At 48.0% G+C, this 19,949-nt stretch overlaps 1 protein-coding gene across 1 annotated transcript in view; it reads right to left on the reverse strand.

The window, feature by feature from the left end:
* Positions 1–19,949, reverse strand: part of LOC145359286 (1-phosphatidylinositol 4,5-bisphosphate phosphodiesterase delta-3-like) — a 132,725-nt gene that overhangs the window by 76,669 nt on the left and 36,107 nt on the right. Inside the window, exons 3-4 of the mRNA XM_080213834.1 lie at positions 6,644–6,872; positions 5,491–5,620 (exon numbers count right to left, since the gene is read on the reverse strand). Of these exons, the coding sequence (XP_080069960.1) occupies positions 5,491–5,620; positions 6,644–6,872 (359 nt within the window). The remainder of the gene's footprint in view (positions 1–5,490; positions 5,621–6,643; positions 6,873–19,949) is intronic.

The following is a 19,949-nucleotide window of genomic DNA, read 5'->3' on the forward strand; positions in this document are numbered from 1 at the left end:
TCTGACTGTCGGAACCCGGATCTAAGCAGGTCTAAGATGGAAGCTGAATTATGCGAATATAAAACATGATTTCCCCCAACTTCCATCCCATTCCCTTCCCCATATCTTCACCCGTTTCTGCTTCCTCTAATATTGTCCAGCCTCCCCCTTGTTAGCTAGGATTCCCTCGATTCAGGTGTTGTCTTTCTCTCTCCGGTAACTCTTTCATCATCAACACTCTCCTCAGAAAATTCCTTAATCTCACCCCCCCCCCACCTCCCATTTGTCCTCCCCCAAAACCGTTCCCATTTTTTCCTGAAGCCCATGTTTGAATCCATCCAATCGGATTTCAGCCGCTGCTGCCGTAGTGACATCTCTCTTTATCAAAGTCACAAATGAAATCCAACACGGCCGTCCCAAAGGTAAACTTTTCCCCCTCCACCTTCTCAACCATTGACACACTGACCACCCCATCCTCCTCCAACATCTCTCCACTGTTATCCAGCCGGCTGGGACTGCTCCCACCCCGGTTCCATTCTCATCAATCTAATCGTGGTCGTAGAATGACTTGCAATGGCTTCTCCTTCTGTCCCCGCACCTTTTCCTCTGACAGAACCATAGAAAATTCCAGCTCAGAAACAGGCCTTTTGGCCCTTCTTGTCTGTTCCGAACCATTTTTCTGCCTAGTCCCACTGACCTGCACTTGAACCCTCCACGCCCCTCTCATCCATGAACCCATCCAAGTTTTTCTTAAATGTTAAAAGTGAGCCCGCATTTACCCGGCAACTCATTCCACACTCCCACCACTCTCTGTGTGAAGAAGCCCCCCCTAATATTCCCTTTAAACTTTTCCCCCTTAACCCATGCCCTCTGGGTTTTTTCTCCCCTAGCCTCAGTGGAAAAAGCCTGCTTGCATTCACTCTATCGATACCCATCAAAATCTTATACACCTCTATCAAACCTCCCCTCATTCTTCTACGCTCCAGGGAATAAAGTCCTAACCTATTCAATCTCTCTCTCTGTAACTCAGCTTCTCAAGTCCCGGCAACATCCTTGTGAACCTTCTCTGCGTCTTTCAACCTTATTTACACCCTTCCAATGATGTTATTAAAGATCTATCCTTGGCCCCCTGCTATTTCTCATCCTCAAGCTGCCCTATCTGAAAGCATGGTGGTTATTTTCATATATGCACTGGAGACTCTCAAACTCCACCTCTCCACCATCTGCCTTAAGCCTTCTCCTCTTGCTCAATTATCAGACTGTTCATCTGACGTCCTGTACTGGACAAACAAAGTTTTCTTCCAGTTAAATATATGGCAGGACTGAAGGCACTGGCTGGAATAGACTCAAAATACGTCAGAGACTCAGGTTCAGACTGACAACACAGTCCATCTCTCCAGCTGAGTTTTCTCTCCAGATGTTCTGGCACTCAGAATGTGGGGGCATAGTTTACACTGTCACTCTGAGGGGGTGGTGTCTAATACAGCTAGCAAGGCCAGATCCACAGAAATCATGGCGCTACTTATAAAGGGCACCCCTGTCTGTACTGAACATAAATAGCCTCCATAATCCATGGACACCGAGGACCCTCCCACAAATATCGAGGCACCCCCCAACCCCACTCTCTCAATTTCCCTATCCTCCACCCCTCCCCACCCCCGAGAGGCTTTGAGGTACTATTAATACTGAAATCTATTATAAAATTAAAAGTTTATTTAATAGTCACAAATAAGCTTACATTCTCACTGCAATGAAGTTACTGTGAAACTCCCCTAGTTGCCACACTCCTGTTCGGGTACACTGAGGGAGAATTTAGCGCGGCCAATGCACCCAACCTGCACGTCTTTGGAGGAAACCAGGGTACCCGGAGGAAACCCGCGCAGGCACGTGGAGAATGTGCAAACTCTGCACGGACACTGACCCGAGCCAGGAATCGAACCCAGGTCCCTGGCGTTGAGAGGCAGCAGTGCTAATCACCGTGCCGCCCCACGTAGTACAATACACACTAATCAGGCTCATGCCCTTCCTGGGCTGGAACTAGATTGAATCACAGGAGGTGGTGTGGGGAAGATCCCAAACTGAAATCTCACCCTTTTGGGCCTCTTGCGAAATTTAGCGTCATTACGGGCTTCGTGCCTGTGTCTCGCGTGGCTGCTAAATTCACAATCATTGTTTTCAGTCCCCGTTTTAAACCCTGCTCCCTACTTACTGACTCCATCCGTCTCCCTGACAACAGCCGGAGACGCAGCCGGTCTACTTCCCACCTCGATCCCCCCGTCAACTTCCAAACTCACAAAGACCGCCTACTTCCACCTCAGTAACATCACCCGACCTCTCTCCTGCCTCAGCTCCGCTGCTGCTGACACCTGCATTCCTGCCTCAAAACGGAACTCTTCCCGACATTATCCTGGCTGCTCTCCCACATTCCTTCCGCGGTAAACTCAAGGCCATGCAATCCTCTGCTGTCCGTGAACTCGCACCAAGTCCCATTCAAAGAACACTACAGCACAAACAGGCCCTTCGGCCCACAAATTGTGCTGATCATATCCATACCTACCAGGCCATACAACTATCTATAACTCCCAATCCCATGTACTCATCCAGAAGTCTTTTAACACACCCCAGCGAGTTCGCCTCTACCACCACCGACGGCAGCCGATTCCACTCACTCACCACCCTCTGAGTGAAAAACTTACCCCTGACATCTCCTCTGTACCTGCTCCCCAGCACCTTAAACCTGTGTCCTCTCGTAGTGGCCATTTCAGCCCTGGGAAATAGCCTCCGAGAATCCACCCTATCTATTCCTCTCAACGTTTTATAAACCTCTATCAGGTCGCCTCTCAACCTTCGTCTCTCCAGGGAGAAGAGACTGAGCTCCCTCAACCTATCTTCATAAGGCATGCCTCCCAATCCAGGCAACATCCTTGTAAATCTCCTCTGCACCCTCTCAATAGCTTCCACATCCTTCCTGTAGTGAGGCGACCAGAACTGCGCACAGTACTACCAGATACTACCAATACTACTATTCACCTGCCCCACTACAGCAATGTCTTGATTTTTGGAAATCTCTCCGTGGCCTGGCCCCTCACTATTTCGGAAATCTCTTCCAGCCTCTCAGCATCCTGGATTTTAACTGCTCCCCATTGGTGGCCATGCCTTCATTTGCCAGGGCCCCAAGCTCTGGAACTCCCTCTCTGCCTCTGCCTCATTACTTCCCCTTAAGGCACTCCTCAATCGAAAAGTAGAGTGGTACAGATTCAGGAAGACTAAACTATAAACAGGAAATTCTGGAAATGTTCGGCAGCGTCTGTGATCGATGACACAAAACACCCGCCTCTTACCACCCCACCCTAAACCCACCCCCAACCCCTCACTCACCCACCCTGCCCTCACCCCCACCCCTCGCTCAATCCTGTCCTTGCCCTCACTCACCCATTCCTACCTTCAGCTGTATCCCTCACCCCCATAATTCATCCTCCCTCACCCCTCGTACGACCATCCCTCCTTCACCTCCACCCCGTCACTCGCCATGCCCAGCCGCTCACCCCTGGACCCTGCTAGATGCCAGATGCTGCCTGACCTGGAACTGTTCAATCCTCACATCCTCTGCACATTTCAACCTCTCCAATATTTTGCTCAAGACTACTGCAGACATATAAATACTGGCCCCGCGTTCGGCACTGAGCAAGAAAAGTGCAGTGGGCAGGAAAACTGAATTCAACCCAGAGAGGAAGGGTGGTGTCGTGATATTGTCACCCAGAGATCCAGGGACTGGGTTCGAATCCCACCGTGGTAGATGGTGAAATCTGAATCCAATAAAAATTTGGAATTTTCATAGCAGTGACTATGGAACCAAAGTAATTAATGTTCTTACCCCGTCTTAGGGATGTTAATAAATACTGGCCCAGCCAGCCACGCCCACATCTGTAAAACTAATAAAGTGTGAAGTAATGTACTGGTGCAGGATAAACAAGGCACGGGAACAGAAGCGTAGAAGGACACAGGGACCTAGAAGAAATATTTAGCTGAGCACTTGAAATGCCAAGGGTGGAAATGGGATTATAGTAGATAGGTGCTGATGGCCAGTGTGGACCGAAGGGCCTCTTTCCATGCTGTAATGCTCCATACGCATAGTAAGAAGTCTCCCAACACCAGGTTAAAGTCCAACAGGTTTATTTGGTAGCACAAGCCACTAGTTTTGGGAGCACTGCCCCTTCATCAGGTGAGTGGGAGTTCTGTTCACAAACAGGGCATATAAAGACACAAACTCAATTTACAAAATAACAGTTGGAATATGAGTCATAATTAACTTGGAAAGATCAGTGTTCTCCACCCCAGTGGAGTTAGCAATCTGAACTGCAGAACTGACACTGCTGTTTTTATAGCTGGTTGGATCTTGTTTCCTTGAGAAGTTACATAGAAATCCACCCATTAGCAATCATTCAGGATGACAGGGGTCTGACTCAAAAGGTGTATCAACCAAAGCAGGTCATCTGAAATCATGAGCACATTAAACTGGAAGGGTGACAATGTTGGTAAATCTAATTGCGCAAGGATATATTGGCCTTGGAGGGAGTGCAGAGAAGGTTCACTAGGCTGATACCGGAGATGAGGGGGTTAGCTTATGAGGAGAGATTGAATAGACTGGGTCTGTGCTCGTTAGAGTTTAGAAGACTGAGGGGGGATCTTATAGAGGCTTACAAGATAACGAAGGGGATGGATAGGGTAGAGGTAGAGAGATTCTTCCCACTTAGAAAGGATAGCAGGACTAGAGGGCACAGCCTCAAAATAAGGGGGGGACAGTTTAGAAGGGAGTTGAGGAGGAACTTCTTCACTCAAAGGCTGGTGAATCTCTGGAATTCTCTGCCCGTTGAAGTGGTGGAGGCTACCTCGCTAAATATATTTAAGTCACGGGTAGATAGATTTCTGATAGACAAGGGAATTAAGGGTTATGGGGAGAAAGCGGGAAAGTGGAACTGATCCACTTCAGATCAGCCATGATCTTATTGAATGGTGGGGCAGGCTCGAAGGGCTAGATGGCCTACTCCTGCTCCTATTTCTTATGCTGTTATGTAATATAAAGATAGCAGGAAGCCTGGTGGTGCCAGGTAACCAGTCGGGTAGCTGGGAATGGGCGCTGTTCCTCATCACCTTCTGCGTCCTTTGAGCAGAACTGTATTGAAGCATTGCTAATCTTGTTTGATTACATTTAGATAGTATCAGAGCTTGGAGATAAAATAGTCCAATACGAATGGGATGCTATTAATTCATACCACCCATACTATCCCTGCCTTACAAACAGGCAGGGATGAGAATGCCCTCGATTGACATTGAACTCAAAGCACATGAAACCTCTCTCTGTGTCTAAACATTGCTACAGTGATGTCTGACTGTAAAAACACTCTGATTCACAAAGCAAACAGTTGTGCCCATGAAGTTCTGACCCAAAATCCCTGACAGAGCGCACGGTTTCACAATCACACAGTAGCTGCACTCAGACCAGCTTCTCACCTTGAAGAGTTGGTAAGCGTACTGATCATCAGCTTCAACGTTAATCATCTTCAGCAGGTTTTGAATCTCCTTGAAGCTCATTTTGTTGTCCTGATTTTTGTCAGCCTTGCGGAGGTATTCATGGATCCAGGTGCACTGATGTAAGGAGGACACTCAAGAGATCATTCAGTGCAGGAAAAGGCCCTTCGGCCCATCGAGTCTGCACCAACCGCAATCCCACCCATATCCCTACATATTATACCCACTAATCCACACATCTCAGGACACTAAGGGGCAATTTCTTAGCACGGCCAATCAGCCTAACCCGCACATCTTTGGACTGTGGGAGGGAACCGGAGCACCCGGAGGAAACCCACGCAGACACGAGGAGAATGTGCAAACTCCACACAGACAGTGATCCGAGCCGGGAATCGAACCCAGGTCCCTGGAGCTGTGAAGCAGCAGTGCTAACCACTGTGCTACCGTGCCGCACTCAGGAAGAGAGGGTGAGGAAATGCAATTGGATCAAGATTCCACAGCAGGAGCCACACTCGGTCAGGGACAAGGGGAGAGATGGGAGAGCGGAAACTCAGCCAAACTACCCCCACCAGATTGGTTGCACTGGTCGGCGCAACATCGAGGGCCGAAGGGCCTGTACTGCACTGTAATGTTCTATGTTCTGTGTTCTATGTTCTAACCCCACACACACAGGCAGACACACACACAGACACTGACATACTGACACACACGCACACACAGAGGCAGACACCGACACACATGCACATATACACATGCGTACACACACATACAGATATACACACACAGACAAGACGCACACATATACAGAGAAACATACACAAATATACACATAGACATACACAGATATATACACGCACATAGACCGACACGCACAGACACACACACACAGACAAGACGCACACATATACAGAGAAACACACACAAATATACACATACAGACATACACAGATATATACACGCACATAGACCGACACGCACAGACACACACACACAGACAGTTATAGCGACACACATACATGCGCATAGACGTACACAAACAAACACACAGAAACACACAGACATACATATATGTACACACAAATGGACACAGAGACAGTAAGTGTCGCTGGCTTTAAAAAGCAGTTTGAAAGGATATTGATGAATTTTCTCTCGCTGGTTCATGGTTTCTGCTTTCTTTCTCAATTTTTGGAGCCCTCGAGTCCATCTCCTCCCTTCTTCCTCTGAAGCTGCCACCAGGTCCAGGTTTGTACGATTGCCCGTGAAGACAATGGTGAAACATCGCTTTTCAGAGAAGTTGTGGCCATGTTTCTTCATCACCTCCGACCGGTGACCCTCCTGGACATCCCGGATATCCATCACCGAGACTGAAATATCAGACAAGAGATTAGCAACGGACAAATCACCTAGGATATGACTTGTCTTCATGGGATTGTCCAGATATCTGGAATAAAGAGTCTTCCCGACTATGGAACTCCCTCTAACATACTGCTCAATTAATGTAGATCCCTGTGTTTATATAGCACCCTCACAGCTTCCAGATATCCCACAGTGTGCCTTGCAGTCAATGAAGTACCTCTGATTGGTTGTCAGTACTGAAATGTGACGGCCAAATGTGTGCACAGCAAGATCCCACTAATAGCAATAATGTGATTAAAAACCAGGTATATTTTAGTGCTGCTGGCGGGGAGAGGGTTGGAGGGTAAATATTGATCAGGACACTGGGGAATGTTCCTTTAATCCTCCTCATGATAGTGGGGTTTGGATATTTTATATAATTAGACATTGGTTCATTGTCCCATTGCAAAGGCAGCATGCAGACGAGGCAGCCACCCTCCCAGACAGCCAGTCGATTGTTAGATTATGTGGGGGGCAGCTCTCTGTGTCACACACACTGTTCAGTACACCCAGCACCCTGTGGAACAGACTGTTCCCTCCTCCCAGCTGTGTAACTAACCCTGGGGCGAGTCACTATTTACAAGTGCAGGGATGATGAATTAAAACACAACTTGATGACATTTTCCTGATATGGTAACTGATTGAAACCATTGATTCCTGGAATGATTACATTCACCTCAGGTCACAATAGATTGTCAGAGTTCCAGCCTCTAGGCTTGTAAACTAAATCCCTCCGATAATAAACTGTATCTCCCTTATTTCCTTGAGCATGAATTGCAGCATTTACAGAATCACAGAATACTACAGTGCTGAAGAGGCCCTTCGGCCCATCGAGTCTGTACCAATGTGTGAAAGGCCCTGACTTGCCCACCTAATGCCATTTGCCAGCATTTGGCCCATAACTTTGTGTGTTATGGCGCGCCAAGTACTCATCCAGGTACTTTTTAAAGAATGTGAGGCATCTCACCTCCACCATCCTCCCAGGCAGCGCATTCCAGACCCTCACCACCCTCTGAGTAAAAATGTTTTTCCTCAAATCCCCCCTAAACCTCCCACCCACTACTTTTAACAGGGGGGGTGGCACAGTGGTTAGCACTGCTGCCTCACAGCGCTAGGGGCCCGGGTTCAAATCCTGGCTCGGATCACTGTCTGTGTGGAGTTTGCACATTCTCCCCGTGTCTGCGTGGGTTTCCTCCGGGTGCTCCCATTTCGTCCCACATTCTGAAAGACATATTGGTCAGGTGCTGAACAGGCACTGGACTGTGGCGACGAGGGGAATTTCACATTGCAGTGTTAATGTAAGCCTTACTTGTGACTAATAAATAAATAAACTTATGACTTGTGTTCTCTCGTACCTGATCCTTCAACTAAGGGGAACAGCTGGACCTGAGCATGCCCCTCACAATCTTGAACACCTCAATCAGGTTGCCCCCTCAGTCTTCTCTGCTCAATAGAAAACAAACCAAGTTTATCCAACCTCTCTTTATAACTTAAATGTTCCATCCCAGGCAGCATCCTGATAAATCTCCTCTGCATCCCCTCCACCAGTGTGTTCATATCCTTCCTATAACATGGTGACCAGAACCGCACACAGTATTCCAGCTCTGGCCTCACCAAAGTTCGATAAACTCCAACATGACCTCTCTGTTTTTGTAATCGATAACCCGATTGATAAAGGCGAGTGTGCCGTATGCCTTCTTCACCACCCTATTAACCTGTCTTTCCACCTTCAGCGATCTACGGACAAATACACCAAGGTCCCTTTGTCCTTCGGAACTTCCCAGGGTCAGATCTTTCATAGTATACTTCCTTGACAAATTATTCCTTCCAAGTGCATCACCTCACGCTTTCCAGGGTTAAAGTCCATCTGTCACTTATCCGCACATTTCACCATAGCTTCCTGTAACCCAAGATACTCAACCTCACTGTTAACCACCCGGCCAATCTTTGTGTCATCCACAAACTTACTGATCCTACCCCCCACATAGTCATCTATGTCATTTATATAAATGACGAACAATAGGGGGACCAGCACGGGGATCCCTGTGGTAATCCACTGGTCTCCAGTCACTAAAACAGCCATCAGTCACCACCCTCTGTCTCCTACGGCTAAGCCAATTATGAATCCATCTTATCAATGACCCTGTATCCCATCTGCAACGTCAAAGGACTTTGTCAAAGGTTTTGTTGAAATCCATATAAACCACATCAACCGCACTACCCTCATCCACACACTTGGTGACATGCTCAAAAAATTCAATCAAGTTTGCTCGGCATGATCTCCCACCAACAAAAAACTGTCCCAAATCAAACCTTGTCTCTCCAAATGAAGATAGATTCTCTTCATCGGAATCTTCTCCAGTAGTTTCCCAACCGCTCACCTGTCTTTAGTTCCCCAGCTTGTTTTCACAACCTTTCTTAAATAATGGGACCACATTAACTGTTCTCCAGTCCTCGGTGGCCACAGAGGAATTAAAAATTTGGGTCAGAGCCCTACAATTTCCTCTCTTGCCTCCATAATAACCTGGGACACAATTCATCCGGACCTGGAGATTTATCCACTTTTAAGCCCATCAATACCTCCAATACCTTGTCACTCAAACAGCAAATAAAATTACAGCACAGGAACAGGCCTTTTGGCCCTCCAAGCTTGCACTGACCATGCTGCCCGGCTGAACTAAAACCCCCAACCTTCCGGGGACCATATCCCTTTATTCTCATCCTATTCATGTCTTTGTTAATGCGCCCCTTAAAACTCACTATAGTATCTGCTTCCACTACCTTCCCCAACAGTGAGTTTCAGGCACCCACCACCCTCTGTGTAAAAAACTTGCCTCATATATCTCCTTTAAACCTCGCCCCTCACACCTTAATCCTATGTCCCCTAATAATTGACTCTTCCACCTTGTGAAAAAGCTTCTGACTATCCACTCTGTCCATGCCGCTCATAATCTTGTAGACTTCTATCAGGTCTCCCCTCAACATTCCATTGAGAATGTTGAGACCTAACAGGAGTCTACAAGACATTCCAGTGAGAACAAACCAAGTTTCTCCAACCTCTCCTCACAGTTAATGCCTTCCATGCCAGGCAACATCCTGGTAAATCTTTTCTGTACCCTCTCCAAAGCCTCCACACCCTTCTGGTGACAGAATTGAACACTATATTCCAATTGTGGCCTAACTAAGGTTCTTTCAAACTGTAACATGACTGGCAATTTTTAAACTCAGTGCCCCGCCTGAAGAAGGCAAGCATGCTGTATGCCTTCTTGACTACCTTCTCCACCTGTGTTACCACTTTCAGTGACCTGTGTACCTGTACACCCAGATCCCCCTGCCTATCAATACTCCTAAGGGTTCTGCTATTTACTGTATAGTTCTTATCTGTATTAGACCTTCCAAAATGCATTACCTCACATTTATCTGGCTTGAACTCCATCTGCCATCTCTCCGCCCAGTCTCCAACCGATCTATGTCCTGCTGATTTCTCTAATGGTCCTCATCGCTATCCGCAATTCGACCAACCTTTGTGTCGTCCGCAAACTTACTAATAAAGTCAAACAACAAAAGTCTCAGCACTGATCCCTGACAAATGTCACTAGTCACAATCCTCCATTCAGAAACACTTCCACTGCTACTCTCTGTCTTCTATGACTGAGATGCCGGCGTTGGCCTGGGGTAAACACAGTAAGAAGTCCCACAACACCAGGTTAAATTCCAACAGGTTTATTTGGTAGCAAAAGCCACTAGCTTTCGAAGTGCTGCTCCTTCATCAGGTGAGCGTAGCTAGTGGCTTTTGCTACCAAATAAACCTGTTGGACTTAAACTGGTGCTGTGAGACTTCTTACTGTATTTTGTGACTGAGCCAGTTTTGTGTCCACCTTGCCAGCTTACCTCTGATCCCATGCGACTTCACCTTCTGCACCAGTCTGCCATGAAGGACCTTGTCAAAGGCCTTACTGAAGTCCATGTAGACAACATCCACTGCCCTACCCTCATCAATCATCTTCATCACTTCTTTGAAAAACTCAATCAGGTCAGTGAGACACGACCTCCCCTTCACAAAACCACGCTGCTTCTCACTAATACGTCCACTTATTTCCAAGTGGGAGTCAATCCTGTCTCGAAGAATCCTCTCCAATAATTTCCCTATCACTGACATAAGTCACACCAACCTGTAATTACCTGGATTATTCTTGCTACCCTTCTGAGACAAAGGAACAACATTGGCTATTCTCTGGGACCTCCCCTGTAGCCAGCGAGGATACAAAGATTTCTCTCAAGGCCCCAGCAATTTTTTCCCTTGCCTCTCTCAGAATTCTGGAGTATATTCCATCAGTCCCTGGGGACTTGCCTACCTTAATGTTTCTCAAGGACCCCAAGAACCTCCTCCTTTTCAATCTCAACATGACCCGAACTATCTATACACCCTTCCCCAAACTCATCATCAACCAAGTCCTTCTCTTTGGTGAATCCTGATGCAAAGTACTCATTTAATACCTCACCCATTTCCTCTGGCTCCACGCAGATTCCCTCCCCTGTCCTTCAGTGGGCCAACCCTCTCCCTGGCTCTCCTCTTGCTCTATGTGTATAAAAAGCCTTGGGATTTTCCTTAATCCTGCTGGCCAATGACTTTTCTTGACCCCTTTTAACCCTTCTGACTCCTTGCTTAAGTTTCTTTCAACTTTCCTTGTATTCCACACTTGCTTCATGTGTTCCTAGCCTCCTATCCTTGACAAATGTTTCATTTCCCTTTTTGATGAGGCTCACAGTATCCAAAATTCCCAAAACTTGCCATACTTATTATCCTCCTTCCTTACAGGAACGTGCCAGTCCTGAATTCCTATCAACTTACACTCGAAAGTCTCCCACATGCCAGCTGTTGATTTGCCCTCAAACATCTCCCCCCAGTTACATTCTTCCGCTCCTGCCTAATGTTGTAATTAGCCTTCCTCCAATTTAGCAGCTTCATTTGAGGACTATACTTATCTTTATCCATCAGTACCTTAAAGCTTACTGAATTGTGGTCACTGTTCTCGAACTGCTCCCCTGCTGAAACACGGACCACCTGGCTGGGATCATTCCCCAATACCAGGTCCAGTATGGCCCCTTCCCTAGTTGGACAATCTACAGTTGATAGTTGAAGTCACCTGATATAATTAAGAACATAAGAAATAGGAGCAGGAGTAGGCCATCTAGCCCTTCGAGCCTGCCCCGCCATTCAATAAGATCATGGCTGATCTGTCGCTGCTCAGTTCCACTTTCCCGCCCTCTCCCCATAACCCTTAATCCCCTCTCCTATCAAAAACCCATCAACCCGCGTCTTAAAAATATTTAGCGAGGCAGCCTCCACCACTTCAACGGGCAGAGAATTCCAGAGATTCACCACCCTTTGAGTGAAGAAGTTCCTCCTCAACTCTGTTCTAAACCGCCCCCCTTTTATCTTGAGGCTGTGCCCCCTAGTCCTATTGTCTTTTTTGAGCGGGAAGAGTCTCTCCACCTCTATCCTATCCATCCCATTCATCATCTTATACGTCTCAATGAGATCTCCCCTCATTCTTCTAAACTCTAACGAGTACAAGCCTAGTTTATTCAGCCTCTCCTCATAGCTCAATCCCCTCAACTCCGGTATCAGCCTAGTAAACCTCCTCTGCACTCCCTCCAGGGCCAAAATATCCTTGCGCAGGTGCGGCGCCCAAAACTGCACACAGTACTCCAGCTGCGGCCTCACCAATGCCCTATACAGCTGCAGCAAGACCTCCCTACTTTTATATTCAATCCCCCTCGCTATGAAGGCCAGCATCCCATTCGCCTTCCTGACCACCTGCTGCACCTGCAAGCTGGGTTTTTGCGATTCATGCACAAGGACCCCGAGGTCCCTCTGCACCGTCGCCTGCTGCAGTTTTTCGCCCCGTAAGTAATAGTCCTTCCTACCATTTTTCCTACCAAAGTGGACCACCTCACACTTGCCAACATTAAATTCCATTTGCCATTTCCTGGCCCATTCGCCCAGCCTATCTAGATCCTTCTGCAGACTCTCCACACCCTCCGCACAATTTGCCGTTCCCCCAATCTTGGTGTCATCAGCAAATTTCGACACCCTGCACTCGGTTCCCTCACTGCCAGTCCTGCCCCTCACTCAACCATATGGCTGTTATATCATAATTACACGTGTCAATCCTCACCCTTAACTCATCCTTTTATCTTTCACACTCCTAGCATTAAAAGAGAGGCACTCCAGCCTTGCCTCGAAACTTATTACCGCTGTGCTCCTTCTGACCTGATTACTTTTCTTAAGTTATACTGTGTCCCTATTCTGCTAACAGTCTGGGTCCCCTCCTCCTGGCCAAACTAGTTTAAACCCTTCCCAACAGCATTAGCAAACCTGCCAGCAAGGATGTTAGTCCCGTTCCTGTTCAGATGGAGACCGTGCTGCTTGTACAGGTCCCACCTTCCCCAAAAATGGTCCCAGTGGTCCAGAAAACCCTCCCTCCTGCACCGATTCTTAAGCCACACATTCATCTCTGCAATTCTCCCATTTCTGTACTCACTCGCAAGTGGCACTGGGAGAAATCCCGAGATTACAACCCCTGCTCCTTAGTCTATAGCCTAATTCCCTGAATTCTTGATGCAAACCTCTTCCCCCCTTTCTACCTCTGTCATTGTCTACCTATTTCCATCATAGACTCACTGAATGGTTACATCACTGGCAGTGGCCACTTGACCCTTTCTGTCCGTGTTGGCCCACTGGAAGACCCAGTTAACTTGACTCCCTCCCTCACTATCTTCCCAAAGCCTAGCGATTTTTTTCTCTTCTGGAGCTTATCCATTTTCCTTTGAGTGAAGCTGCCTCCTCACACTCTCTTACAGCGCAATCCAGATCCCCACCAGGCCCCGTGGGGAAAAAACACTTCCTCATGGCACGGTTCACCTTTAGTCTGTGTCCTCTGGATCTCGATCTTTCCAGGAAACAGGAACAATCTCTCGCTCTCTTTCTAACCACACTGTCCAGACCCCTCATGAACACCTCTATCAAACCTTTTCTTGACCTTCTCCTAAAAGGAACATGGTCCTGGCTTCTCCAATCTTTCCACATAACTGAATCTCTCGTCTCCGGAAACATCCTCATGAATCTTCCTCACAATCTCCGCAGGCCAGAGCAGAGGACTGGAGAGAGAAGGAGGAAGACTTACCTGGAGAACGAGAGAGAGACAGAGAGAGAGGGAATGTGAAAGGGATACTTACCCACAGAGGGGGGTGGGGGGGGGGGGGGGGAGGGAAGGGACAGTGGGGGGAAGAGGGAAAAAGAGAGGGGAGTGTGGGGGCAGATAGATGGGGGTAAGGGGGAAGAGAGGGGAAAGAGAGGGAAGAGAGAGGGGGATAAGGTGGGGGAGAGGGGAGAGAGCGGTAGAGAGGGAGGAGGGAGGGATTGAGAGGGGGAGAGGTAGAGAGGGAGGGTTTGAGGGGGAAGAGGTAGAGAGGGGGAGGAGGGAGGGGTTGAGGGGGGAGAGAGGTAGAGAGGGGAAGGTGGGAGGGGTTGAGGGGGAGAGAAAGGAAGAGGGGGAGGAGGGAGGGATTGAGAAGGGGGAGAGGTAGAGAGGGAGGAGGAAGGGGTTGAGGGGGGAAAGGTAGAGAGGGAGGGTTTGAGGGGGAAGAGGTAGAGAGGGGGAGGAGGGAGGGGTTGAGGGGGGAGAGAGGTAAAGAGGCGGAGGAGGAAGGGGTTGAGAGGGGAGGAGGGGTTGAGGGGGGGAACAGTGTGCTGGAGTTTGAAAACATAGGGGAAATATCAAAGTGTGATCTCACTGGAAGGCCTCGCACTGTTTGGCTGCTGAGTTTTGAAGTCTTGTCCCCCTTTCTCCAAAGTAAAGGGAGCTGTAAAATAATCTCTTCATTTAATTAGCGCCAAGGCAAACACTTCATTATCCTCCCTAAATTTAACTAACACCAGAAGGGATGTGAGTAGCTGGTGAACCTTCCTTTAGATCGTCAGTTTTATAATCTAACTGATAGAGGGGTGACGGGGCTGTGGGCTTCCTCCGGGTGCTCCGGTTTCCTCCCACAGGCCAGTGCTGGTTCGGTGGATTGGCCACATTCCACACTGTTGGAATTCGATGGTTCTGTGGTTTCTCACTGTTTTCCACAGTTTTATTTAAACACAGATGGCGGTTTCTGTTTTAAAGTAATACTCAACTTCTGTATTGCCATGTGACAATTAGTAACAGGTCTCTGGAGACTCTCTTAACATCAACGCACTCCTGGAGAGTTTGAGCTCTTCTAAGAATTTGGATCCTTGGCTTGGAATGTTAAAAACTCTCAAACAGCTGCTGGCTCTGTGAGGAGAGAAGACAGATGAACTATCGCATGGCCCGGGGATCAGATATCTCATGCTGCCCTGTGGGATCGAGCACTCAATGAACTATGGGCAGTCCACACAGACTCAATCTGGGACAGCATCACTGGGCAGTATTCAGACCAGAAAAGACACCGACATCTGAATCTAGTGACTCTCCAAAGCAAGAGCAATCTTTGTACAAAACATGTGGTTTATAAGGGAGAGAAAAATTGCAAGGCTATAAGGAAAAGTGGAGCCAATGTCCTTTCAAAGAGCTGGCATAGGAACAACGGTCAAATAGCCTCCTTCTACAAGAGTGATTCTGTGAAACATTTGAAACACGATAAGAAGTCTCACAGCACCAGGTTAAAGTCCAACAGGTTTATTTGGTAGCAAACGCCACTAGCTTTTGGGGTTTGCCCCTTTGTCAGGTGAGTGGGGAGATCTGATCACAAACAGAGCGTATAAAAAAAGAACAAAAGATCAGCCCGGGAAACAGGCCCTTTGGCCCAATGAGCCCGCACCGCCATCTCAACACCACCAGTCCCCCTCTCCACCCACGACCCCTGTCTAAAGGCACACACAGTTTACAGAATACTGATTAGAATGCGAGTCTTTACACTAATCAAGGTGCAGATAATGTGAGTGGAAATAGCACTAAGCATGGGTTAGAGAGATGTGTGTTGTGTCCAGACAGGACAGTAAGTGAGATTTTGCAAGCCCAGGCAAGTCACGGGGGTTACAGATAGTGCGACATGAACCCAAGATCCCAGTTGCGGCCATCCTCATGGGTGCGGAACTTGCCTATCAGTTTCTGCTCTGCGCTGTCGTGTGTCGTGAAGGCCGCCTTGGAGAACATTTACCCAAAGGTCAGAGACCGAATGCTTGAAATGTTTGAAACCCAGTGAAGACTTGTTGCTCTCTTCGCTGCTTTGTAATTAACCCAGGAGGGTGGGAACTATGAGGAGGGCCGAAATTATGGGTGGAGTTTTGTGGCTCTGTAATGATGGGGGCGGGGCCAGAAAATGAGATGAGACGGCTGCGGGGGAACCTTGCTTTTATTACACGAATGAAAATAAACAACCGCAAGCCTGCGATGAACACAACTGATCCAATAAGACCACAAGACATAGGGGCACAATTAGGCCACTCAGCCCATCAAGTCTGCTCCACCATTCAATCATGGCTGATATTTTTCTCATCCCCATTCTCCTGCCTTTTCCCCATAACCCCTTATTAATCAAGAACCTATCTATCTCTGTCTTAAAGACACTCAATGACTTGGCCTCCACAGCCTTCTGCGGCAAAAAGTTCCACAGATTCACCACGCTTTGGTTGAAGAAATTCCTCCTGGGACTATAAGGTTAATGGACCCTCTCAGGGTCTTGCTTTATATAGGGTTTTGTACATGAGCTCCACCTGGCTGGCTGATCACCAATCCTCAGGGAGCTCGTATTTGACGAGCCCAACTGGGAGGTCAATTAGTGATTCCCCATGTAGATCCTGTGGGTTATCTCAGGCAGGACTGGAAAATTCCACTGACTGGAGGGGCTGGAAAATTTTATCCGATGTTTCTGCCAAGATACACTGATTCTTTCCTGGTCTTCACCCTGGTCACAGTGAATGGAACTCAGACTGAGAGATTTTGGGAGATCTTTTATGATTGTGCCTCATTCTAGAAGTTCCAGATACAGTAAGAAGTCTCACGACACCAGGCTGTCAGACTTCTTACTGTGCTTATCCCCCGTCCACCGCCGGCAGCTCCACATCATGAAGTTCTAGATGTCAGCCCTGCCTCTGTTCTTACCCTGGATCATGAGGACTATGAGTTCAAGCCTCTTCAGACAGCTGAACTGAAAATCTAAGTTAATATCAACCAACATAGCAAAAGTTTTACTTTCCTTTGTCCCCGTAACAGTGACCAAGTTTCGAAAGGAATTAGTTGATTCTAAAGGTTGTGAAAAGTACTATTTAAATGTAAATGGTTGAGTGTCAATGAAGCTAGTGTTGTCTTAGTTTGAGCTGGGACTCATTAATTATGCACTGGCACATTCCCCTCTGAATCTCCTGGCAGCTGATTCGTACGCCTGCTGGCAGCTAACGGGTTTGAAGGTCCCAGTCTCATGTTTAAACACCAATCTGGCACCCTCATTTCACTCTCTTCAGCCCCTGCCCCCCCCCCCACACCTTCCCCCTCCCAACAACCCCTGCCCCCTCCCGTTTTTACCAGACCTCAGGATGTCAGCATCCCAGAGGCAGCGTCGGTTCACACGGCCTTTATTCGGGGAGTCCGGGCCCACCAGTACGTGCTCGGCCCCAGGGCTGGCTCGAGAAAGCACGCCAACTTGGGATGCCGTTGCCCAGGAGGTCAGCGTAGCTGCCCACAAAGTGCCATCCAATGCAGGAAGTGGATGAACGATCTGTGAGGTTGCCCACTTTGGTAGGAATAATGGTAGGAAGGATTATTACTTACGTGGCAAAAAACTGCAGCAGGCGACGGTGCAGAGGGACCTGGGGGTCCTTGTGCATCAGTCGCAAAAACCCAGCTTGCAGGTGCAGCAGGTGGTCAGGAAGGCGAATGGGATGCTGGCCTTCATAGCGAGGGGGATTGAATATAAAAGTAGGGAGGTCTTGCTGCAGCTGTACAGGGCACTGGTGAGGCCACAGCTGGAGTACCGTGTGCAGTTTTGGTCGCCGCACTTACGCAAGGATATTTTGGCCTTGGAGGGAGTGCAGAGGAGGTTTACTAGGCTGATGCTGGAGTTGAGGGGGTTGACCTATGAGGAGAGGCTGAATAAGTTAGGCTTGTACTCGTTAGAGTTTAGAAGAATGAGGGGAGATCTCATTGAGACGTATAAGATGATGAATGGGATGGATAGGATAGAGGTGGAGAGACTCTTCCCGCTCAGAAAGGACAGTAGGACTAGAGGGCACAGCCTCAAGATAAAGGGGGGGTGGTTTAGAACGGAGTTGAGGAGGAACTTCTTCACTCAAAGGGTGGTGAATCTCTGGAATTCTCTGCCCGTTGAAGTGGTGGAGGCTGCCTCGCTCAATATTTTTAAGACGCGGGTTGATGGGTTCTTGATAAGAGAGGGGATTAAGGGTTATGGGGAGAGGGCGGGAAGGTGGAACTGAGCAGCGACAGATCAGCCATGATCTTATTGAATGGCAGGGCAGGCTCGAGGGGCTAGATGGCCTACTCCTGCTCCTATTTCTTATGTTCTTATGATAAGTCTTCTATTAGCTCCCTCCCCAACTCTCAGCATGGCATCATTTACCCAAACAGCTACTCTCTTCATTTATCTCACACATTCAGTCACGGGGGACACTCACTCTCTCAACAAGACTTCCACAACACCGATTCGGTCCACCTTGTTGTCCAACAAGGGGCATACACGCAGTGGGTCGTGCGAGGGCTGCTCTCGGATGTTGCTTCGAGAGTTGCCTAGTGCTTCACGTCGTTAGTGTACGCTTAAACTGGACCAACTGACGGGCAACATGACAGCTCAGTGACTATCACTGTTTGCTGTGCAGTTACAGGGACCCGGGTCAGATCTCCAGCTTGGATCAATGTCTGTGGGAGTTTGCACATTCTCCCCGTGCTTGCGTGGGTTTTCTCCGGGTGCTCCGGTTTCCTCCCACATCCCAAAAACGTGCTTTTTAGGCTGATTGGTGTCAATAAATTGTCCCTGAATCGGATCTTCCTTAATCTGGCGCACATATAATTCCCTAAATTTGCATTCCCTTTATTGTGGAGTCCACTAGTGGTAGACAGAAACGTCAGCGTTCGACGAATAAGGCACTCACTGAGTGTTAAAATGGGTAGCGTGGGCTTGTTGGGCCAAAGGGCCTGTTTCCTGAGCTGTGTTGTTCTTTGTACTAACACCATCTATCCTGTTGTCACACTCCATTCTCTGTGCTTCCTGGGTGGGGGGTGAGGTTCCAGGCTTTTGGAAGATATCAGCAAGCACTTTTTCACAAAGATAGTCAGTGCCCTGTTACTAACACACATTGGACAATAGCAGAAGATTGAGAAAGCTGCTTGTTTGCTGCCACCTTAAATTCCACATTTTCACACTGGCAACAGTATGCAGTTAAAGCACTTTATGGGATCTGCTGAGCTCGCTATGCCTTCAATCTATATCACTAACTGCAGCTGGAAACCAACATGTAATTCCAACATGGGCTTCCTGAAAGAGGGGAATGGGTTTCACATTGCTTTTGGTGTATACTTGAGAACCGCCCGAACGCACAAGTTTTTCCTTCCAAAACTCTGGGTTCCACTGCCATAGAATGGCTTAAACTCCCAGAGGAAAGCCAGCAGGAAGTGAAGGGGGAAAAGAAAACACTCACCGTGATTGTTTTTCGTTACAGAGTGAGGGGAGGGACATCCTGTTCTTGACTCCAAATCATTTAAAGAATGGGAACATAAAATGGTGCTGTCAAGGGACTCGTGACTGGACAATAAACTCCATGGAACGGGCTGAATTGATGTCTTTGTACAATGCAAGTTTTGTCATACAAACCATGAAACCTAGCAGATATCATCGGGGGACTGATAATGAGAATGTAATTGTAGCAAGGCTCCAAAATACAAGACGCTATCAAACTTGCAGAACGGGGGCATAGTTGGCACTGCTCTTGGATGTTGTTTCGAGAGTTGCCTAGTGCTTCATGTCGTTAGTGTACGCTTAAACTGGACCATCTGATGGGCAAC

Source organism: Carcharhinus amblyrhynchos, chromosome 27 (assembly GCF_965287045.1).
Source record: "Carcharhinus amblyrhynchos chromosome 27, sCarAmb.v2.hapA, whole genome shotgun sequence".
Taxonomy (NCBI): Eukaryota; Metazoa; Chordata; class Chondrichthyes; order Carcharhiniformes; family Carcharhinidae; genus Carcharhinus; species Carcharhinus amblyrhynchos.